The sequence below is a fragment of the Balaenoptera musculus genome, chromosome 6 (assembly GCF_009873245.2).
Source record: "Balaenoptera musculus isolate JJ_BM4_2016_0621 chromosome 6, mBalMus1.pri.v3, whole genome shotgun sequence".
Classification (NCBI taxonomy): Eukaryota; Metazoa; Chordata; class Mammalia; order Artiodactyla; family Balaenopteridae; genus Balaenoptera; species Balaenoptera musculus.
The window spans coordinates 19,036,633-19,062,086 of NC_045790.1; the positions used below are offsets into that span (position 1 = coordinate 19,036,633).

The 25,454-nt window shown below is 41.5% G+C and overlaps 1 protein-coding gene across 2 annotated transcripts in view; it reads right to left on the bottom strand.

Annotated features, from left to right (window-relative positions):
* The window catches only part of SHC3 (SHC adaptor protein 3), a 145,759-nt gene that overhangs the window by 88,938 nt on the left and 31,367 nt on the right, over positions 1 to 25,454 (bottom strand). For both annotated transcript variants that reach the window (XM_036854312.1, XM_036854311.1), the window contains exon 2: positions 15,119 to 15,189. In XM_036854312.1, the coding sequence (XP_036710207.1) occupies positions 15,119 to 15,189 (71 nt within the window). The remainder of the gene's footprint in view (positions 1 to 15,118; positions 15,190 to 25,454) is intronic.

Sequence of the window (25,454 nt, forward strand, 5' to 3'; positions counted from 1 at the left end):
AGTCCAATTTTGTACCAATATGCACACATTAATTTCTTGGTGTCATTTTTATACCCAGAAAAAAAAAGAATACATCTTGATCCACAGAATAGAGTTATTTCATGAAAATTTTATGCCTGATTATTGTCTGTGCATTCCCTATGTTTCCCAAGGCACAAAATTCTCCACCTTCTAGTTCAGGTCTAAGAAGCTTCTCTGATGTAAAATGCATTAACTGACCCAATAATTTAATCAAAGTCTGTGAAGTGTAAGGAAAAGCCCATCTCTGTTGATGTTATCAAAGGTCTTAGAAGTTTAGAGGGTTCTCTTCCCTAGGGAAGAGAAGGAAGCACAATGAATGGATTCTAAGAGGCACATTTTTTTCATATTTTAACATTTCTGAAACCTCTGTGGGCCAGGCAGCCGTCATTATGTAGTTACCATTTCCTGCATATACACATCACAATTTGCAGAATGAGTATTATTAGTTTGAAAAAAAATTTCAGAGACAATAGTGGAAAGACAGGTTTCTTGAGATATTTTATATAAGGTAAAATTCACTCTTTTAGATGTTCAGTTCTATGAGTTTTGAAAAGCATGTATAATCATGTAACCACCACAAAATCAAAAGATAGAATATTTCCATTATCCCTGAAAGGTTTCCCCATGCCCTTTTTGTGGTCAATCCTCTCCCACCGACCTCCAGACCTTGGCCACTGGTGATCTGATCTCCGCCTCTAGCTTTACATTTTCCAGAATGTCATACAAATGGAATCATATAGCATGCAGCCTTTTGTGTCTGGCTTCTTTCACTCAGCACAGTGCTTCTGAGATTTATCTATATTATTGCATGTATAAAGATTTTGTTGAACAGACCATTAGTAAGATAGAATCAGTAATCAAAAACTTCCCAACACAGAAAACCCCAGGACCAGATGGCTTCACTGGTGAATTCTACAAAAGTATAGGCCAATATCCCTGATGAACATAGATGCAAAAATCCTCAATAAAATATTAGTAAACTAAATTCAACAACCGTTAAAGCATACCCCATGATCCAGTAGGATTTATTTCAGAGATGGAAGGATGGTTCAACATCTGCAAATCAATAAATGTGATACACCATATTAACAAAAGGAATGGTAAAAATTATAACAATCATATCAGTAGGTGCAGAGAAAGCATTTGACAAAATTCAATATCCAATCATGATAAAAACTCTCAACAAACTGTGTATAGAGGGAACATACCTCAATATAATAAAGGACGTATGTAACAAACCCACAGCCAACATCATACTCAATAGTGAAAGCCTGAAAGCTGCTCCAAGATCAGGAACAAGACAAGGATGCCCATTCTTGCCACTTGTATACCACATAGTACTGGAAGTTCTAACCGGAGCAATTAGGCAAGAAAAATATATGAAAGGCATCCAAACTGGAAAGGAAGAAGTAAGACCGTCTTTATTTGCAAATTTATTTGCATATTATGTATAGAAAACCCTAAAGACTCCACCAAAAAAAACTGTTAGAACTAATAAACAAATTCAGTAAAGTTGTAGGAAACAAAATCAATACACAAAAATCATTTGTGTTTCTATACACTAACAATGAACTATCAGAAAGAAATTAAGAAAACAATCCCATTTACAATTGCATCAAAAAGAATAAAACAACTATGAATAAAATTTAACCAAGAAGGTGAAAGATCTGTACACTGAAAACTGTAAGATACTGATGAAAGAAATTGAAGAAGGCACAAATAAATGGAAAGATATTCCATGCTCATGGATTGACAGAATTAATACTGCTAAAATATCCATACCATATACAGCAATATACAGATTCAGTGCAATCCCTATCAAAATTCCAATAGCATTTCTCACAGAAATGGGCATGACACAGCCAAAAAATAAAAATAAATAAATAATTTTTTTTAAAAAACAAAACAACTAACAAACAAACCTTTCACAGAGAAAACTCTAGGGGCACATGGTTCCATTGGTGAATTCTACCAAACATTTAAAGAAGAAATAACACCAATTTTTCACAGTCTCTTCCAGAAAATAAGAGGGAACAATTCCCAGTTCAGTTTTTGAGGCCAACATTACCCTGATACCAAAATCAGACAAAGGCATTATAAAACAAAAACAAAAACAAAACAACTTGTGAACTTACATACAAAACCCTGACTACATAGTAGCAAATTGAATCTAGCAATATATCAAAAAGATAATAATACATCGTACACTGGAGGGGTTATCCATGGCTTGAGAGGTTGGTTCAACATTAAAAAAATCAATCAATGTAATTACCCATATCAGCAGACTAAGAAAGAAAAAATATATGAAAATCTCAATAGATGCAGAAAAGCCTTTGATAAAATTCAACACACATTCATGATAAAAACTCTCAGCACACTACCAATAGAAGGAAACTTCCTTAATCTGATAACAAGACATCCACAAGAACCCTGTAGCCCATATTACAGTTAATGGTGGAAAACTAAATACTTTCCCTCTAATATCGGGAACAAGGCAGGAAGGTATACTTTCACAACTCATTTAACATTATACTAGAGATCTTAGTCTGTGCAGTAAGACAAGAAAAAAAGAAAAGTAAAAGCCATACAAATTAGATAGGAAGAAATAAAACTGCCTTTATTTGTAGATGACATAATCATCTGTATAGAAACTCCTGAAGACTCTACATAAAAGCTACTAGAACTAATAAGTTTAGCAAACTGTGGGAAGGTTTGTTTGTTGTTTTGTTTTGCTTTTTAATTTATTTTTATTTTTTGGCCGCATCGCATGGCATGTGGGATTTTAGTTCCTCGACCAGGGATAGAACCCATGCCGCCTGCACTGGAAGTGCAGAGTCTTAACCACTGGCCTACCAGGGAAGTTCCCTGTTTGTTGTTTTTACCATGAATTTAATTTCTTTAATAGATACAGACCTATTATCTATTTTTTCTTTAAGCCACTTTGGTAGTTGTACCTTTAAGGGAATCTGTCTATTTTATCTATGTTATTCAATTTGTTGATATAAAATTGTTGATAATATTCCCTTCTTATTCTAGCAGTGTCTGTAGTATTTGTAGTAATGTGTCCTTGCTGTTACTTGTAATCTGAATTTTCTCTCTCTTTCCTTGACCAGTCTACGTAGTAGTTTATCAATTTTAGTGCTTTTTAAAAAACACTTTTCAGGTTCAAATATCTTTTCTATTCTTTTTCTGATTCCAATTGTATTGATTTCTAATGCTCTTGAAATAGCCTAAAGGACAATAAAGCTTAGAAAAAAACATAGATAGCAAGATTCTAAGTCAAAAAAAAAGAAGATTCACTATATTCAGACTCTGAATTAGAAGAAATTTTTAGGAATACCTTTTTCATATTACTTATATTTTCCTTCTAACAAACGTAGAAGTATTATAATGATATAAATCTGTGTCTGCAAAATTCCAAAATAGCTTTTTCAATATATGTAAATTGAATCTAAGTGATGTGAAAGCATTGTGTCATATTTTAATAGGCAGTGCTTTCTTTTTTTTTTTTAGTGGTTATAAAAAAATGAAGTGTTTTGTATAGGAGATGGTATTTTAGAGTAGATGAAATATGGCCTGTGTCTTTAAAAGTCTAATACAATGTGCAAGAAGGTAAAAGCCTGTAGAGCAATTCAGGCAAAGTTGTCTTATAGCTCAGGGCAAAAGCAAATACTCCTTGTGGCTGAATATTGCCCTTGAGGTGTGACACTGGACCAGGAGAATGGGGCAGTGTGTAGGTCAGTGTGGTTGTGCAAAGGAAGCATAATGGGGAGTTATAAGAAATATATTTGGAAAGTTATGCTGGGGCAGGTGAAATAGAACACTGAATAACAAGTTAAAATTTTTTTCATTGTATTCTGCAGGTAGTGGATAAAACAATGAAACTTAACAGGAAGTAATATGTTTCAGTCACATTCAGGATTAGCAAGTAGAAAGAGAATTGAAGGAGAGAGAGACTAGAAGAAAGGAGAGAAATTATTCAGGAGGCTTCCAAGGGAGAATCAACAGCATTGGTAATTGAACAGGGAGGAGAGATGATATAAGACTGACTCCCTGGTTTCTACTTCGGGAAAATGTGTGGGTTGTAGTTATGACAAGCATTCAAGGAGACGTGAGCTGGACCTAACTATGGTAATAGAGGTGAGAATGGAGGGATGTAAACAGAACAGAGAGGCAGAGATAGGTTGCTTAGGACTTGGCAACTGACCGAGCATCTCCAAGAGGACACAGGTCCAGTCAGCTGCTAAAAATACAGGGCTGGACTTAAGAGAAGATCCAGAGGTACAGATACAGATTTGTGGCTTATATACCTAGAAGTGGCATTTAAAGCATTGAGATTACCAACAAGGAGAGGATATAATAAAAATGAAAATATCAGTATTAGTTAACATGCCTTGAGCCCTTCTATGTACTAGACAGCATGTTAAGTGCTTTTCAGATATTAGCACAATTTCTTCTCAACCCAATGAAGAAGGTACCATTATGATTCCCATTTTAAAGATGGGGAAAGTGAGACACAGAGAACTTAAGTTCTTTGCACAAGATCACACAGCTGGAATGTTGTTCAGCCTAGTAGAAGCCCAGATAATCTGACTCCAGAACCTGCAACACTAGCTGCCCTCGGCAAGGGCAAAGGGTTCCTTATGGAAAGATATATTTGGGGTAAGTGAACTCAGAGAAAGAGTCAGAAAAGGAGCAATCAGAGGGGTACATTCTTACACAAATGTGCTTCTGGCATGAGGATTATAAATATACATCACACCAGATGGTCCTTAAGGAGAGTATGGAATGAACGCCACATATTCATCTTATGGATTCTATTTAAACCATTCTAAGCCACCAAGCCATGTACGCTCTCCATTTTTAAAATTTTTGGATGAGTGGGATCACTTGAAAAAAATAATAAGTGGACCTATTTTCAAAGCTGTGGCTTCATAGATGGTAGTTGCAAATGGTTCAGAAGTTACAAATAGAACTCTGGAACATTGCTTCTCAAAGTGTGGTACCTGACCTGGCAGCATCAGCACCCCCTGAACACCTGACAGAAAGTCCCACCCTAGTCCTACTGAATCAAAAACTCGGGGGGTGGGGCCCAGCCACCTGTTATAACAAGGTCTCCAGGTGATTTTGATTTATGTCCAAGTTTGAGAACCACTGCTCTAGAAAATGAGATGATATTTGTATGTGTGTTAAATCTTTGGGGACCCTGCCCCAGGTCAGAACATATCTGTGTGGCCCCTCTATGCCCAGCCTGCTGGATTCTTCAAGAAATCCATAGTACAGTGGAGCCCAGCTTAGGTGAGAATACCGTTCCATGTGGTGTAATACGGTAGAGAAGAGACAAAGACCTTCTGTTCCTATTGCCGTCATCCAGAGATATTAGCAGGCCACCTTGGGGATCACCCAAGGCCTCGCCCCAACCCAGTGCAGCAGAATCTCCATAGCAGGGCATCATGGTAACTGACAAGTTTCTTGTTTCCTCTGCCTTCATGTAAAGAGCGACATGTCTTTACCAACCAAAGGTTTCACCAGGAGACACAGCCAGCTGCTAAAGAAGTAAGTAAATAACCAAATAAACAAACAAACAAATAAATCTTGAGGCTTTGCACATGAGACTCTGCAAAGTCCTCGACTTGCTCAGCTTAAACTCTTAGACACTGTATCTAACCCCTTTCTCTGTATTTCAATGACAACATTTCAATGAACTTCTCCTAGCCACTTGCCCTTCCTAGCCACACATCCTGTGAGATCCTGGCTCATCTGTACAGTCAACTGGAGGTCCAAGCCCATGCCAAGCCCTGAGCAGTCTGTGCATGCATGCCCAGTTGACCTTGACACTCCCAGCCAGCAGAATGTCAGTAGAAAGATATCTCCACCCAGGTTCATAAGAACAGGTCCCATGGTTGGAAGTTTTCATGCCCTTGGGCACTATGCCCTCACTGGGAGAGACAGCTACATAACTTGCACCTGATCTCCATGACCAGCTTGCCAGAAAATTATGATGATGGGGTCATCCTGACAAAGTGTTAACCAGTGTTTGAAATGAAAGGAGAAACAAGGAAGTAGAATAATGTCTGTATTTTCCAGTTTGGGAAAAAGACAAGAATCAGACTGGTTTATTACAATGGTCAGGGCAAGAAAAGGAATACGACTCGCCCGGAACCTCTGGGACAGAAAGATGGCACCTCGTCCTTTCCACCCAGGCCCCTCCACCTTACCCAGCCCACCCCATCTCACCCCCCTCCTACGCAGCCTTTCCCATTTCGCAGCCCCTCACCCAGCCCACCCTTCCTCATCTCATCTATCCTCTCACCCCCCCAGTCACCCCCTTCCCACTCCCCCTCTCCCTGTTCTAACCCACCCTACTCACTTTGAGCTAGTTAAGGTGGCAAGGGCCTCATCCTTTCTACAAACTTTTCATATGAAAAGTTTTTAAAGACACTTTTATTATATTTCTTTCCATTATTTAGTGAAATTCAATGAAGTGTTGCTGAAGCACAGGACAAACATCCCCAGGATGAATAAAGCAAGTAGAATGGGTGTAGCACAGTCTTTGCAGAGCCCACTCTGCCCCCGCAACTGACCCTTTTCCTTATGTATATTTGCCCCATTCATCCCAACTGGACTGCAAGTGCCTCATTTTCTTTGTGCCCTGCTCAAGGCCATCATGTCACTGTGGTCAGGAAAGGAGTTTTATAATTAACATCGAATTTCCATCTTCCAAGTGTGCCCCCCCGCCCAGCGTGTCTGGTGTTTGCGAGCACTTGTGGCTTCCTGAAGGATGCAACCCTCTTGATCGAGCAGCAATAGGAGACTCTTGATTCTAGATTCCGACTTGCTCTGGCTCCAATCTCAAGTTGGCCACTTCCTGGCTCTGTGATCTTAGACAGTTTTTGTGAACTTTCTGATCCTCAGCGCCCTCATCTCCAAAACGCACACAACCCGCCTCCCAGGGATCCCGAGAGAAGACCCCACACGCTCTCACCACTCTCTGAAATTATTATGCCCAACAACATGAAATGGCTGATATTTGATGATTTTCAACTACAAAAGCGACAAGTTCATGTGGTTCACCTTAACATCCTTCTTTTGTATATGTCTGTGTGCTTATTTTCTCTCTCTGCTGTAAAAGGTTTGCTTTGATTTAGTGCTCTGTTCCTAATATCTAAACAGTGACTAGACATGGTACGTGATCAATAAAAATTTGTTGAATGAATGAATAACATGCTTAGAGCAATATAGTAAGTATTCAATACTAGTGCTATTATTATTATTAGTAGCAGCAGCAATTGGCAAAGCAGGAAGATAGAATGAAATACTAGATACTATTGGCTCAAGTGAAAATTAATGCCACATTACCAAATATTTTATCCTTTTCAGTAACTTCAGTTTGTTGCATCAAACCAAAGTTTCTTTTCAGCTAGAAAACCTACCCTGAATGGAATTGATTGATATTGATAATTAGAGTAATATCAATCTGCAGTTGATATTATCATATACAGAAATTTGGAAAGAGGGAACTGCAAAATTAAATCCATGGTAAAAACCCTCTCCAGATTTGTTGAATACCTACTATGTGCCAGGTGCAGCCCCAGAGTTGTGTAGGTCTCATTTCTAAGACTCTCAACAAGTCTGCTTGTGTGGGTTCCATCCCTGTTCCATGGGTGAGAAGCCAACGCTGAGAGGTAATGAGAAGCTGGAATGCACCTCTCTGGTGAGAGGTAATTCTGGGCCAGTATGCAAGGATCCCTTTACTCACCTGCTAGGTGAGGAACCCCAAGCATGTAAATACAGCTCTGCTATGTGGGTCAGCAGACTGCTGTCCAAAGATCAGGCTGGGACAGCTGCTCAGAGAGGAGGTCCCAAGAGAAAAATCCAATTCAGAGAGACAGGCCCAGGAGCTGAGTGATTGGAGCCGCGAGCCTTCAGCCAGAGCTGTCATCTCGCAGCCCCCAGCCTACTCTGGGCTCCAGGGACGTCCGCATAAGCACGGCCACGCTGCCTCCAGGGCCAGGGTGTGGTCTCCGCTGCTCTGACGGAGGCTTTGCCAGCACCCTCAGCCCACTCCCACCCTCTGCCCCTCTACAACACCCTCCCTAGTACGCTCCCCACACCAAGTCTCAGGGTCTGCTCAGGGGACAGATTAAGGCACATGTACGTGTGGGTCTGGCCAAGGGAATGGCCTTGAGATCTTTCCTGCACATAGCCTGTGCCAGGTGTTTCCAGAAGTAATGTCTCATTTAATCCTCACAAAGCGGGTGAATGCCTCAACATGTATTAGCATGAAGAGACAGAACATGAAATTGAGGCCTATCGGAAAGCAGACACCCGTGTCCCTTTGCCCCAGGGCCCTCTTGGTGTCCTAAAGGCAGGCGGGCTTGGGGCGGGACCTCAGATGGGTGCAGACTGTGCCTGTGTTTCTTCGCTGCATCCGACTCAGGCCCCACCCTTTGGCAGGCATTAGAATTACTGCACAGGGGCAGATGGGCAGAACCCCTTGTGGGGCCCAAGTGGGAGCAATTGCCTCCGTTTTATGCTTCCTTCTGGTGTGCCATGTGGTCGGGGGAGAAATTCACCGTGGGTTAAATGCTCCCTTCACCAGGAAGTCCTCCCAGACTTGTCCAGGCCCCAGGGACCTTCTTCCATGTTTCTGTGGTACTTTTCCCACGCTTCCTGTTGCCTGTCCCACTGCCTTGTGACTCTGGGCCTCTTTCCCCAGTCGCGGTTTCTTGGGCACCTGTGAGCCATGCACCCCTGTCTAGCACATTCTCGCACGCAAATGATGACGAAGGAGGCGCAGGGGCACAAAACTATTCCGGTTGGTGTTAAGCCCTGAGTAACGATGTAGAAGTAAAGCGGAAGGACTCAGCCTGCTTCATCCGAAGCCCGGATGCGTTTGCACGCAGGCAAGCTGGTGTTTTCAAAAAGAATTCTAAACTGAGAAAACACTAACTCCCCCCCTTGCCAGGCCTCGCCCCCCTGGGGGTGGAAGGCTTTGAGAGACTCAGTCTGAAAAATGTGTTCAGAAAAAGTCAATTTAGAACGAGCCAGTAAGGCTAAAATCGCAAGTTAACCAACCTGCACTAGTCGAGTACACAGGGATGCGTGCGCAGGCTGTTCACACCTGCTGCTCTCCTTTCAAATCCTGAGAGTCAACCAGCCTCAGGGAAGATGTTTACAGATTTGCTCCTTTTCCTGGCATGTTGAACTTAAATCGACATTAGAGGTGTTTATTTTGTAGTGAAAAAGGAATTCTCCAATATCACGACCGAGGGGTCTAATTGGAGAGATCAGATCCATGCAGCACCAAGGCACCGAAGCAAAAGTCAGCCTTGTTTTCCATGTCACCTGCCAGGTGTCAAGCACACATCTCAACATCACTGATACGATGGGTTTACAAATAAGGGACCTTCCAAATTCCTCCTCTCAGCCTGCAAAGTGAGAAAGCCACAGAACCGAAGCCCTGCCGGTTTGGTGCAGCATGTGGAGTCCATGCCACAGTCCAAGAGGGAACGATCACCCCAAACCTGAAAAGAAGACGTTCAGAGCCAACCCCCCCCACCCTTCCTGGGTGTTTCCATCTTTCTACTGTTCAGGGTAGCGCAACCAGACCCCGTGTCATTCCCTGGACTGTGTGCCGTTCTCCCAGAGGCAGAGGTGTCCAACGCCTTACCTGCCCTTCTTCCTCTGCACCCGTCTTCTGCCCCCGCAGCTCCTCACAGGCTGAATGCCGCCCTGAGGATGGGAAAGCCTCCACGAACAACACAAATATCTTGTTAGTAAATATGGCCTTTTCCCAAACCACACCCTGTGCACGGCTCCAAGCCCCACGAACTGGTGACAAAATGGCCACACGACACAAATGTTTGAAGCGAGATGGTGAAGGGCTGCAGTGGATACGGTGTGGGGCGAGGGGGCCAGGGCACCCGGCCCGCAGCCTCTTGGCCCCTCTCTTGCAGGAAGTCCAACGAGGGCGCACGGTGCCGGGGGGCCTTCAAGTACACGAGGGGAGATGCACTGCGGCTGGGACGGACGCACACGGATGAGGACGCGCGGGGACTCGATGCAGCTGAAGGACCGCATGGTGACAGGTTTTACCTGGGCCTTTTTCTCTTTTTTTTGAGAGCACTGAGCCAGAAGTGACTGGAGGAGTGAGTGTTACCAAGCCTGCCAGGTCGACTCGGGGAAGGGAGGGTGGACCGAGTGGAGACGCTGCACCGAGGCCGTCTGACTTGCCTTCCTTCAGGCTGAGGATGGACCCCTCCATGCACCCGACTGGCGAGAAACACCCCTGCAAGCCAGTCCGCCATTCTCACTGCAGCAGGAGCACCCGTGATTCTGAACATCTCGTCTCCGGGCTCCCTTCTCCCTCCCGCCTCCAGGCCGTGCCGGCTGTTTTGTTCAAACTCACAGCCCTGCAGCTATCACAGTGCCCAGTACTGTCAGACCAATTCCACGTGGTCACACATCTACCTTCTAACCAAAGTCCCCGCATGAAACGTCAGACGGAGAAGATCCCAATGTCACAGCGTTCAGTCCCACTCACCAGCTCACGGCTGATTCGGTGTCCATTTCACTCTGCCTCCTCGGGCTGTGGTAACATGAGAAGGTCGTGGCCAGGTGACCCTGAACTTCAACACATGTGCTAGCATCCGCGATAAAAGTCTCCGGAGACCCCATCAATAGGTTGAATAAGAACAGAAGGAAATACTTTCCCCAAAGAAGAATGCTCTCCTTTTACAAATTTTGAGTTTGGTTTCAAACCAGAAGGATTTTATGCATGTTCCTGGGGAATTTTTGAAAAGCCCCAATTCCAAAGCGGAACCCTCCAGCGTGTGGATGCGAAGCGGAATGCTAGGAGGTGGTCACATCCACGGGCAGTGCTGGCCAAGGTCTGGGCCAAACCAGTATCTTCAGGGCCCATCGAAAATATGACAACTTTAAAATGAGGGAAACGAAAACCGTTAACTAGATCCAACTGTTTACTCTCTACAATTTGGAAAAGCAGGTTGGTCTTGGGCCCTGGACAACATTTTATTAACAGGAGCTCACCCAGGAAGTGTAGCAAAACCATGTACACTGAGCCCACGTGTCTACGTGGGCCTGAGTAGAAAGCAAACTCAGCAGTTATCGGAAGAGTCCAAGCGGTGCAGGAGGTCAGCTGGGGTCGTTTAGAACCAAAAATACACGTCAGATGTTCACACTTACTGTTGGAGAAGGACCACCTTGCTGAGTGCTCTGGGTTTAACTGCGTATATATTTATAGCCTTCCATGCCCTAAAAACGGCTTAAGGTGATTTCCAATAATAGATAAAATTTAACACGATAAATCAAATAAAGATTAGCAGATGGGATGGGGGAAAGAAAGTAAGGCCATGCTATTCCCGTGACCACAGCATGTGGGAGCTTCCTGTCGCCCTGCAGTGCGGCCCAACAGGCTGCTCTCCAAGTGTCAGACCGAGAGCACGATCTCCCCAGAGTGGGCCCCATCTGATGAGGCACATCTCGCTCCGACAGGAAGTACAGTAACTCAGTTCAACCCCTCCCCCAAGGCAAGGTGAGAGAAGTCGCAGGAGTGGACTTCTCAGGGAAGCGCAGGTGTGGTTCCCATGGGCAGAGTGGCCAGTCGCTGGAGCAGTGGCCGTCAGCGTTGTGCCACAGTCACCTCGTGTGGAGACCCAGTGGCTGAACTCAGATGAAAGCCGAGGTCTCTGACTGACCTCTGACTGGGGAGCTGGGTCCTCCCTGCTTGGGACCCCCACCTTCCCCAGGGTGACACCAAGCTGAGACCCTCCCCCAAGGCCCTCAGGGGCTGCGCAGCACGGTGTGAAATCCATGCGGGGAGAACAGTCCCTTGTGGGTTTCAAGGACTGTGAGGTGCTCCTGGTGGCGGGGCAGGGAGCAGAGGGCAGTTGCCACAGGCTCTGGAGTGGCCCACCTTCGGCAGCGGGATTCCTATATGGCCTTAATAGTGCCTCATCATAAGGGAGTAGGAAGTCTTCCCGGACAGAGGGCACATTGCAGGGAAGGAGCTCAAGGGATTCGCTCTCTGCGAGGCCATGCCGGGTGTGTGACCAGGGGCACGTTGGGAAGCTAGTTCTTCTCCAGAAGCTATTTCCTCTTCTGGTGTGCATCTGTCCCCTGGGCAGACTTTCACAAATACCGAGTCTCTCAACTCCTCCATGTACCCCACCGGCAGGCTGACCCGGGGAAGCAGTGGCTGTCGAGGCCACGATCTATATGCCCTCAAATGCCCCCATGCTTGCCAACACTCACTTCTTTGGACACTGGGGTCTTGTGTCCCAGTACGTGTTGAATACAAGCTCAGGCAACAGGACGGAGCAAACACTTAAACAAGGCTGCCCTTTTGCCAGGGCCTGTCCTGTGGGCATCAGATATAGAAATTGTTCTATTTCCCACAACAACGATTGGGGTAGAAATTAGCAGAGCTGGGCTCCACATACAGGCCATCTCCTCCATATGGCGGGCACTGATTACTGTGAACGAGTCACCAAACGCCTCTGCCCAGAGCGCTAGGAGGGCAAGACCATTAACCGTCACCATCAATGGCAGCTCCCGGGTAGTTTTTAAAGTGACCTATTAGTAAGAGATCAGTAATCCAGTGTTGGTGTGATTGCAAGTACCACAATCAATCTGAACCCCGACTCAGGAACAGCATAAAACTAAACTGACCCCAACAAAAGGACACCTGGTTTGGCTGTCAGAACCTCTAAAAGACACATCCAAACCTTGAAATAGTGGAACAGCTGAGCAGGGATTGGTTGTTTCCTTATAAAAGATATATATATATATATGTATTTTTATGAAAGGCATGGCTAAGAAGCTTTGGAAACAGGTTTTACTAGGGCCTAATATAACAATTACATTAGAGTTCCCTACAACCTTTCAAGAATGACTTTAGTATATGAAGTAAACCTCGGTGGTAGAGTTTAATCATAGGGTGTTTAACACTCAGCTACCACGTAGGCTTTAAAATATGCCACGTCTACAGGACATCATTGGGCATTCCTGTCCTGGGTGCAAAGGCTTCTTTCTGATGCTGACTTGTCAAATTGTTTCCTACAAGTGGTCTCTGGCTATTAACTAAAATAAGAAACATGTCACATGATAAAAATGAGGCAAACAATAGAAAGCATCATAAAGAAAAGCAAACATAGTTTTCAAAAATCTAATAAACCCAAAAGAATGTATATATATGCATAACTGAATCACTTTGCTGTACAGCAGAAATTAACACAAAATTGTAAATCAACTGTACTTCAGTTAAGATAAATAAATTGATTTTTTCTTAAAAGTCTAATAAACCCAAAGCAATTATGGTATAACCAGAATGCAACACCAAGTTTTCTGAGTCAAAGAATGGCACTCCACTTGGCCCATTACATTGCTGTACCTTTGATGAAATCTAAATGGAATGGGATTGGATATCTGTTCCACGGCTTTCTTCTACCACTACTATAGCTGTTCTCAAATAGTGCTGAGACCTTCATCCAAGGGCACACTGGGCGTGCTCACTGGTCCCCACCCACCTCCACTCCTGAGGAGCAGGCCCCTCAGTCATTTGCATGTGCATCTTTCTCCCCCAAAACCAGGAGGTCTTACAAAGCAGGACGGCCCAAGTTGGCCAGCATGCTGCATGTGCACAGTGACAATAAACACTCAATAAATACATCAGAAGAATTAAAATGACATAAAATCATCTCAGAAGTTCTAATATCTATAAAGTGAATTCAGTAGAAATGGTCGACAATTCTCTTTAAAAAAAAACGCACCATACACAACATTGTAAATCAAATATACTTCAATTTTTGTAAGTAAAAAAAAAAAAACAACAACTGCCACCACCCACGAGAAGGTGACCAGTGTCACAGGTTCCAGTATCCCCAGGCCCGTGGCCAAGCGCTCTGCCCACCCCGCACGGCACGTGCATTTTTCATGGCTGGGATGAATGAATCATTGATTAAACATTCAAACTTTTCTTTTAAATGCTCTCACTTCAAAATACCATTCTTTTGCCTTGGCAAATTCCATAAACCATTTTGTACAAATATGTAGAGATGGATTATTCCCTTGGTGTAGATTACTACTGTCTGTGTGCTCCCAATATGTGTGTCTTGAGTTGCTTTAGAGAGAAGGGGAACATCAACCCTTTGAACACGAATTTCTTCAATGAGCAAGAAGAGGTTTCATTGTTGTGCTTAAAGGATAGAATTGAGGCAATGTACATTACTGAGTAGCTAATTACTACAAATAACTGCTTTCTAAAGCTCAATCTTTACTTTTTGTCTTGCTAATCCAAAGATATCCAATAGAGAGATTTGAATGAAATAAAAATGAGGCATTTTCTGAGATCGCTATTTAGATTAAACAATTCCACGACTGCCAAAGCAATATAAGCTCATCGCCCTCAGAAATGTAGCTATTTCACAGACCCAGTCCTAGCTTTCTGGTTCTCTTCTTCAAGATGACTTGAAATTGGCATTTTTCTAAAGGTACACGCTCTACTAGGCTGTGAATTTTTTTAAAACAATGGTCAAAAACAGAACTGACCCTCAAGAAGTTTAAAATCTAGTTGATGTTGGAGAATATATAAACCTGTTCAAAACCACTGACACCTTAAAAGAATTGTTCAGCTTTCTAAATTACTACTCCCATTAAGATTTCTACTTCCAATTCTACACATTTTACTCTCTGTGTATACTGTTGGAAATTCTCTCTGACATCTTGATTTTCTTTTTAAAAAGAAATAACACAGTTCAGTTGATTTTAAAATATCAATCTGGTCTTAGAGTTTCATTTATTAAAGAAACAAACATAAACACTCCATTTGTCTGCAGCTTAATTATAAAAAGAGCTTAGAAGTGGAGAGTGTCCATCAGGGGGCTTGTATTAAGACACACGTGTCACAAACATGGATGAACACTAGAGAGAATTGAAACAGTGGGTCCTGACTCCCTGTCACCAGTCGCCAGCACTCAAGGGGCAGACTTCCCCTCTGGAAATTTCTAGTTGTTAATCTCAGAAAGCATTCCTTTTCAAAGTAAAATCACAGGAGTCCATTTTCAAGAGGGCTTACCTGGTAATTTGTGTCCTTGTACTGAAGTCAAGTGACCTCATTGAGCGAAGAACTTCAATGCACCCCAAGTACTGCAAGGGGAGAAAATGTAAATCATGAGCACTGAGAACTGACATGAAGAGACAATTCCTAACTACAACAAGGGCATTTTGGGAGGCATACATATTTCTTAGCCACATTTTAACTTTTTATTCATGGTGACACTTTGTTCTGTTTCTATAAAAGTAATAAAAGTAATAACTCACACCCATCAGCAAATACCCTGAGTGCTGACATTTGACACTATGCTTAACTTTTCTGAAACGCATTAGTATTTTCACTTTCTTTAGAAATACATTTTCGAAAACTTTTGTCAAGGTATAACTAGCATGCTGTAAAATGCAGAAATTTGTTTTTTTCAAGATTTTTTTTGATGTGGACCTTTTTTAAAGTCCTTATTGAATTTGTTTTATGTTTTGGTTCTTTGGCCGTGAGGCATGTGGGATCTTAGCTCCCCAACCAGGGACTGAACCCGCACCCCCTGCATTGGAAGGCGAAGTCTTAACCACTGGACTGCCAGGGAAGTCCCCAGAAATCTTAAATGTATAATTCAGTGACTGGTTAAACATGTACCTGTCATGTAACCACCACCCAAACCCCAACATTCCAGCATCACATTTCTAGTCCTTTACAAAGCTTCTAGAGGTTTATAAGTTTAAAGAAAGAATGAAAACACTATAGTACCAACATTTTGGCCAACATTAAACTTCATTATTTAATAAATGTATTTTGGGTTATATGAATAAACTATAGATTACCCCCAAAGGTGCTTTATTTTGGTTTACTAGAAAGACCTCTTCTGCATTATTTAACATAAATTTTCAGAATTTCAACTTGCACATCTAAATTTGTAGCTAAATTTTTTATCAGTTTTACACGTGAAAATGTATGTGTATATGTGAATATATGGCCACAACTAAAGCTATAGACAACCACTAGAGTGGAAAAGATAGAATATTTGTGTTCCAAAGCCCTTGGGGAGTTTGACGGTACAGATGTTTTATACCAATGCCTTTAAATTTAGACTTAGCAGGAAGAGATCTCATGGTATAGTACAGAAAAGACTGCATTTGAATTATTCAGAAAGCCTGAATTTGAGCCTGGCTCTGTCATATATTCTTATATAACTTTAAACAAAACTTTAAACTTCTCTGAAATGTGACTATTACTCTAACCACTGCACAGTCACAGAGTTTTTTAAATACTGTCACCTCCATCAGTTATGTGGGTACCATGAATGGTCACAGAGACATACGAATTAGACGACCACTAACATTGCAGAGTCATGTGATTAAAATGACAACATCACAGAATCATGTGAATCCGAAGACTAACATCGCAGGGTTGTATGACTACCACCACCAGCAAAGTCGAAGACTTACGCAACATCATCACAAAGTTACATGAATACCATGACCAACATTGCAGAATTATGTAAATACTGCAACCATGTCACAAGTCCCATGAAAACAATGAACAACAGTGCATGGTTATGTGACTGCCACCACTGCTATTATAGAGTTGTGTGGATGCCATCACCATCACAGCAGAGTTATATGACGACCGCTGTCACTAAGATATGTGGAGACCACAATACACTTTGCCGAGTTATAGGACTGCCACACCCAACACTGTCACAGTTGTGTGAGCATCACAACAACATCCCAGAGATAGGTGAATACCACCACCAGCAACATTACAAAGTGAAGTAATTACTTCCACCAAAGTGGCAAAGTTGTGTCAGTATCTCTCAGAAATATATGACTACCAACACCACCAGCACTGCAGGGTTATGCAAGTTCCACATGCATGGTCACAGGCTTAGGGAAACCCCATAACCACCATTGCAGATGTGTGAATATGACATGGCCACTGCAGATCATCTGATTACTACGCCCGCTGTCACAGAGTTATTGAAGACCACTTTATAACATTGCAGAGATATGTGAATACCACCAACGCCACCACAGCATAATGTGAATTCTGTAAATGCTCTCTCAGTTATGGGAATATCACTACCTCACAGTGATATGTTAATGCCAACACTACCATTGTCATAGAGCTATGTAAATTCCATGACCAGGTCCTGGTGTTATCTGAGTTATACCATCACCACCAACGCAAGATATGTGAGTAGCAACACAAATGTTGCACAGTTATGCCAACACCATAACAAAATAACGTCTTAGGGTTATAGGAATACTGTGATGAATTTCACAGCGTCTGTGAACACAACTTCCACCAGTGTTGCAGGGTCATGTGAATACACGACTTTTGCCACATAGTTATTTGAATACCACCTGTTGGGCTGCATCCTACAGGCCTGCAAGCCCTGCACTTGCCCAGCCTCAAGACCCAAGAAAGAGCTCGGAGTCAGTGACAGAGACATAAGCAATTTAAAGGATAGGGGGATCTTACAGGTTTGAAGCAAGGTCCTAGAGTGACAACCCACCACGTGCAGCAGAGGGCGGGCAGGACATGGCAGTAGTCTTCACTCCCGGGGGAAAGGGAGGTTACCAATTATAGGGGGAATTCACATCAGGTTGGCAATCAGTTACCAGGGAAACCAGCAGAGGAGCACATCCCTCACTGCCCCTTTGATAAGCTATCACAGTGGAGATGCCCTGATCTAAAGATTAGAATGATCACTAGCTGGGGCTGAGGGCAAATGTGTAAGAAGTTCAGTCATGTGAGTAGGGTGTAAGTGAAGCTAGTACTGGTCAAGCAGGGAATGCACAGAGAACAAGAGAACAGCCATCTTGGGTTGCCTCATCATACACCACCTCTGCCCCCACCATGGTAGTATGTGAAATGTGAACACCTGGCCAACCACAGAGCCATGGAAATAATATCAGCAACAACATCATAAAATCACATGAATGCACCTACCACAGTTGCTGATTATGTGTATGCAAACACCCCCTCCATGACAGGGCTATGTGGATACCGTGACCAAAGTCACAGAGCTTTAGGAATAGACAGCCAATGATGAGGTTATGGGAAGACTACCACCAACCCAACCACTGAGTTATGTGACTACCACAACCAACACCACAGGTTGTATAAATACCATAATCAACATCCAACATCAACTGAATATCATCAGCACCACACTATCGCAGTTATGTGAATATCATGGCCACCACAGCAGAGTTATGTGAAGACCACCTGCACCCACTTCACAGAATAACCAATAACATGACCAACATTGAAGAGTTAGATGAATACTATCACCTTGATCATTGCAGAGTCACATGAATACCTCCAACAACAACTTTGCAGAATTATTTGAATAACACAGCCAACTCTGCAGTGTTATATGAATGTGACCACAACCAATGTCACAGATTCTTGTGAATACCACCACCAACACTAACACAAAGCCATGTGAATCCCATGACAAATGTAGCAGAGTAACATGTAGACTAACTTCTCAGAGTTATATGATTACCACCACCACCTTCACAGATATGTCAGTACCTCCACTGCTGTCACAGTTATATGAAGACCATGACCAACTTCAGGGAATTATATGATGACCACCATCATCACGTTTGCAGTGCTACGTGAACACCACCACCAACATCGCCGAGTTGAGTTATCCTCCCAAGGGGCTGTAGCAATTTGTCCTCTCAGCACCAATGTCTAAGAAAGTTTATTTCTCTATCCTTCATAACAGTGGACAGCATCAGTCTTTTGAACATTTGCCTCTCATGGGCAAAGATTTCTTTTTTTTGTTTTGTTTTAATTTGAATCTCTTTGATATCTAATAAGATTATGTAGTTTTTTCATTTGTTTATTGGCTATTTGCACTTCTTTTTCTGTTAATTGACTATTCATATCTTTGGCCCAATTTTCTATTAAGTTCTTTATCTTTTTCTTATAAATTAATGTGATATTAATCTCCCATTCAGTTATTTTTCTTTTGATGGTCAATTTCTACATTTTACCTAAAAGAATTGTTACTGTAGAAATATGGTAATAATTACTGTGATCACATGTCTATCCTTTTCTGTATGGCTTTGGAATGCCCTGTCTTGCTTAAGAAGGTCTTGTGTCCCTAGATTCTTACAATATTCTCCCAAATTTTATTTTAACAATATTTATCATTTATTTATCTATACATTCACTTTAATGTTTTTCATTTACCCTTTTTATCTATTTGGAATTTATCTATACAGGCTATGACAGGAATTATAATACTAGCCTCCAAATGGACTACTACTTATATCAGTACCACTGATTTAATAATTCATCCATGTCTTCCTGGATTGATGTGCCAATTTTGTGGTATATCAAATTCCTATTTCTGTATGAACTTTTACCTAAACTCTATTCTATGTCATTTGTCAATTTCTGTGTCTCTTCCATGTATTTTTCCTTGAGAACTTGAAGATCATTTTGTCAAGTTCTCCTGCCCTCAAAAACTATTTGGATTACAATCAAAATTTTATATATTACCTTGAAGAGAACTTACATTTATTAATAAGTTTTTGTATCCGTAAACATGAGAGTTGTTTCCATTTCAGATATTATTTATTGCCTTTGATAAGACTTTCTGATTTTATTATATGTATATATCCTACACTTTTCTTCTTCAGTGTATTCCGAGGCATTATTTTCTAAGTTTTGGTAACCATAGGGAATGAGAGTTTGATTTTTCCATCCCATGTCTACCTGGTTTTTACCACATAGAAAATTCAATCAATGGGCTCCAGAGATGTACAAAACTGAAGAATTGTGAAAGCCTGGACAATGGAGCCTAGTAAACCTCCCAGAACTGAATACAACCTCCTAGTGCCAAAGAGATTAAAATACAAAAGAGAGTCTACATTCGTGGAATTTAGATGCAGAAGTCCCTGCATCAGCCTCACAGGAATTCCAGGGAAAGAAAAGAAAAAAGTAGAGGGAAAGAAATATCTAAGAACAAAGAGAGTAAAATTTATAGTGTTGTAGGGAGGCTACAAGGCTCAAGAAGAAATATGAAGAAAGATCCACTTTTTTCATATTTCAGTACAAAAGGACCAAGAGAGAAACATCCTGAAAACATTCCATGAGGGGGAAAGAAAATAGGTTACTTACAAAGAAAGTTCTCTTTCAGCATCAAATACGTGAAAACAAATAACATCAGAAGACTGAAAAAGAGAAGTACTAAGCCAAGAATCTTATATCCATCCAAACTACCATTCAAGTGGGAGGGCAAAGCAAAGACTCAGAAAGTTAACCACCCACAGATGCTCTCTGAAAGAATTATTCCAGGAAAACAGGAATACAAAAAACAGAAGGATGTGGGCTACGAGAAACAATGATATGAAAAGAATCAAAAAAATTTATAGGTACGCCTTATGCCTTAATAATTATTGACGCATAACTCTAAATATTTTTTTACAATGATGGGGAGCTAAAGTCTCAGAAGACCTCAACATGGCTGGTAGGGGACAGATGAAAAAAGAGTGGCTGAAGAGGATGAGGGAAGCTTGCTAAAGGCAGTTGTGTTTTGTGAAAGTAGGGCCAGAACTAATTCTAGGTAGCAGTAGAAAAATATAAGTTTACATACATGTGTAAAAAATTGTAAGCCACTGTAAAAATAAGAATGAAATGATCAACTTCCAAACTAAATAGCCCCACCAGGAAAAAGAAGGGAAAAAATTAAAATGCACAAATGAAAGAGAAAGAATAAACATTAAACAAAACATCAGTGATAGGTCCAAACACCTCATTGGTCACAAAATCATGAATGGATCAAACCCACTAATTAAAGGTCAAAGACATTCACACTGATTAAAAATATATGTGTGTACTGATGAACCCAGTGGCAGGGCAGGAATAAAGACACAGACATAGAGAACGGACTTGAGGACACGGGGTGGAAAGGGAAGCTGGGATGAAGTGAGAGAGTAGCACTGACATATATACACTACCAAATGTAAAATGGATGGCTAGCGGTAAGTTGCTGCATAGCACAGGGAGATCAGCTTGATGCTTTGTGACCACCTAGAGGGGTGGGATAGGGAGGGTGGGAGGGAGGCTAAAGAGGGAGGGGATATAGGGATATATGTATACATATAGCTGATTCACTTTGTTGTACAGCAGAAACTAACACAAAACATTGTAAAGCAGTTATACCCCAATAAAGATATAAAAAGGATATATGTGTGTTAAATAAAGTGACAAAGAAAACACTAAGAAGATAAAACAGATTCAAATCAGGCACATGCTAACAAAAGAAAGCAGGGAAATAATATCCCATTTACAATCAAAAGAAACAAGAAACATGAAATAAACAAGAAATTTGTGAGATTAAGTTAAAAAAAACTTTAATGAAGGATGAGTAAATTTTTTAAAACCTGCTTATATGGAAAGACATACCATGATTTCTGGATTGGATGATTTAATACTAAAAACATGCCAATCCTCCTCCAGATTCATCTATAATTTCACTGTGATGCCAATTAAAGTCCCAACAGGACTTTACCCCCAAAACTAGAAAAATTAATTCCAAAACTTATATCATAAAGGAGGATCCTTAAGAACACAAAGAAATTTCTGAAGAAAATAAAAATGAAAAGTAACTGGTGAAAATTATGTGATATTGACATGGGAATAGACAAATCATGCAAGGGACTAGAATGGGGCCGAGAAGAAAAAGGTATACAGATCTGTGGGTGTCACTAAAGAAAAGATAAGCCAGTCAGTAGGTGTGAGGATTTGACTAGCTGTACATTAGGAAAAGATCTATCTAGACAGCCCTGCCCACAGATGTTGTGTATGGTGTATAAGGTGTGTGTTATGTATGAAAGGCATGCCCTCTCCAAAATGCTCACCTAACCCCAGGCACAAAAGTAATCACAAAAGGATTAAAGAGCTAAAGCTAAGAAATAAAATTATTGAAACATTACAAGAAATAGAAAATTATATATCTATCAAAAGACCTAAAACTCAAAGGCCATAAGTGAGCTCATGAAAATTAGTCATTTTTGAAGAAAAAGACAAATGATATAAACAATATGAAAAGGCAAGTGAAAGACTGAGAAAAATCCAAAACAAACAGACAAAAAAATTAAGCAAGCCCATCAACTTAATAGACAAAATGGGCAAAGGATACAAACAGAAGATTCACAGAGGAAGAAAGACAATTGGCCAACATGCATCTGTAAAGACAAGTGCCCAGATGGATGGATCAGAGAAATTAAAATAACACCAGAAAGAGATACAATTTTTCACCCAGCAGAATAGTGAGTTGGGTGAGGAAGCAGGAAAATGGGCCCTGTCACACAGTCTTGTAACAAGTGTAATTTGGTGAAAACTTTTTGGAAGACTATTTGGAAATATCCATGGATATGGAAAATGTGCTTGCCTTTTACCCAGTAATGTTATTTGTAGGTCTCTATTCATGCATAAGTGCATGAAATTGTACATGCAAAATATTCATTACTTCATTGCCTCTAAAGAGTGAAAATTTGAACCCCCTCCTCAAATGTTGATCAATAAATGTATAGTTAAACACTTAGGGCACATCCAAACTGTGGTTCCAAAGGCAGCCATTTTTTTAATGATTTAAGTTTAGTCTCAAAAAAAGACTGTTACTTCCTCCACATTTTACTGGTTAAAGCAAGTCACAGTGTCAGCCCAGATTCAAGGAGAGGGGACCACTTAAGGGTGTGAACAAAAGGATGCTTGGTTCACTGGGTCCACCTTTGAAGACATAAGGGCACAGAGAGGAGACAAAGATGGCGCAGATACTGCTGGGGAGAGCATTGGAAAGGAGGAATGATTAGGAAGGAGCATTATCCCTGAATACTTCTACATTATTTAGACATTTTATAACAAAAACACGTTCATTTATTAATCATACAATTACAAAATGAGGAAAAACTAAAAATATTTTCCACCAAAAGAAAAAGACCATGCTTAATAAAATTGGACCTCCAAGCTATGATGTAGAATTGATCACAAAGTGATAAAGGTCATCTGGTATCTCAAATTACAAGGGATCTGGAACAGCCCTCCTGAATCTTCTGGAGAGCTACCTTGTTCTGATAATGCAATGGAAAGTGAAGTGGTTAGTGAAACCAGCCACACCTCTCAGGTAGGCTATTCCTATCATGTGCGTCTTTGAATTCCATCCCCCAGCCTCAGCAATTGGTCAAGGATGGGTGCGTGATCCCAGGCAGGCCAAGTCAGACCTGGGAGTTTTGGTGGAATTGCCTGGACTGTCTACTCCCTAGGAGTCACAAGCTCCAACGCAGCTTCTGAGAGCTGCACTGTTAACAGTAACTGTTCCTCAGTCCCCATACCTTTCTGGCCAGAGGAGGTTAGAAGAATTTATGAATAATTAACCCTGGTGATTTCTAGCTTCAGTGCCTATTAGAGGTCCCTTTCAAATTTCATTTGGAATTATGGTAAGCCCAGGCTTGTTATTTTCAAGCATGGTGCATAAATGGGGATGTTGTTCATCTAGACCTGAAGAAAAGTCTATTATATCTTCAATATTTTGTTAGCCTACTGAGTAATTTGCCTTTTAGGCTTCTGGTACTGAGCAAAGAAGCATCTCTTAAATGACTGTAAAATGCTTAAGTAATCATTAAATCATAGCTATTAATAATATAAGCATTTGTTTACTAACAACAGGTAACAAGACCCCACATCATTCATGCCATAATTAATAAACACTTATCTGCACCTATTAGGATGATCATGTAGAGAGAATTTGAACAGGTATTGTGCCTTTGAAGACCTTACAGTTTCTGGTCATCCTTTGACAGCTACACCATGGGGCAGCAAAAGAAATGTGCCAGAGCCAGGATGAAAGACAAATTGCTAGGAAATTGAAGGAGAGACCACGAAGCACTGTCCATATGAACTGTGAATTTGAGGCAGTGACTCTCTATGTGTGGTCCCCTGTCCAGTAGCAGCATCTGGGAACTTGTTAGAAATGCAAGTCCCTAACTTACTGCAAGCTCTCTATGGATTTTGATGTCCACTTAGGTCTGAGATTTATCTGTATAAAGACTGATCTAACTTTCTGAACTTTATCTGATCAGTGTTGTATGCAGGCTATGTAAGTTCAAATCTTGGTTTTTCCATTTAATAGTTGAAGGCTTAGTCTTTTGAAATAAATCTCCCAGAGCCTTGTTTTCCTTAAACAAGAACGGTGATTTCAATATCTGTGTCCTGAATTTGCCATGAGTATAAAACTCACCTGTAAAGTATTTCACATAACTCATGGCATACATGTGGCTCGAGATACAAGTAATATTATTTGTACACTTCAGGCCAGGTTCCTAGGGGTACCTTCATACATGGGGCTGAGGGCTCAGCTACAGTTCATACTTAGCTAAAAATGGCATATGTTTCAGTGTGTTTTATTTTTTTCAAACTCCAGCTAACCTTGAGGGTCCCAGGACTTTGTGGCTTTTGGCTCCTCCTGTTTTCTTCAATAAGCCCTGGACACAGCCCCCAGGTAGGACCTCAAAACATCCCAAATCTTAGGAAACTGATGGCATAACATTGGTAAATGGACTCTGTGAAAACCCAAGTTCACAATATTAAAATAAAGTATTTCCAATTGTGTCTGAAGGATTTCTTCAGGAAACAGAGGAATATGGGCAAACAGCACTATTATTAGCAATAATAACTTAAGAGCTCAGAATAAAATCAGCTTTCTGGATGAGAAACATTAAAAGTAAAAACATCTAGGGTTGGAGACAGAGTTCCTATAACAGAAATAAGTGTCACTGATAGAATAAACTGAGCCAGCTTGTTCAAGAATTCAAAGAAATTTTTTAAAAAAGGAATTCAAAGAAATAATGGGGTGTGTAGGCGAGAATCCAGAGCCATCAGAAAAAGAACTGCAACTTACAAAGATCCTGAAAGAAAACTCACTTCATTCGGAGCAGGAGGAAAATAAGGGAAAATGTTGTGCCTTCAATACATAAGAAAAGAGCGATAACCGCCGATAGCACTAAGACAAAAGCCATTATTTTGTAAAAGAGGGTCTTGATAAAGACGTTTCTTGGCAACTGTGTGCCTGAGCCAGCTACAAATGAACGGAAAGGGCAGGAAGCCAAAAATGAGCTGGGAAAGATTAGTCACAGGTCTGTCACCCTCCACTGATTCTGATGGCTCTCGCCTCAACCGGAGAGCCAGGAGCTGTCATCTCAGAGGTCTACAGAGACCTGGAGACCCAGAGCCTTGGCTGTGAGTGTCTAAGGACAAGGGTGACATCAGAATTGTCCTAGCAGGTGTGTTTTTCCCTGCCCCACCGGGAGTTTTAGGGAGTGAAGGGGTCTGGGGG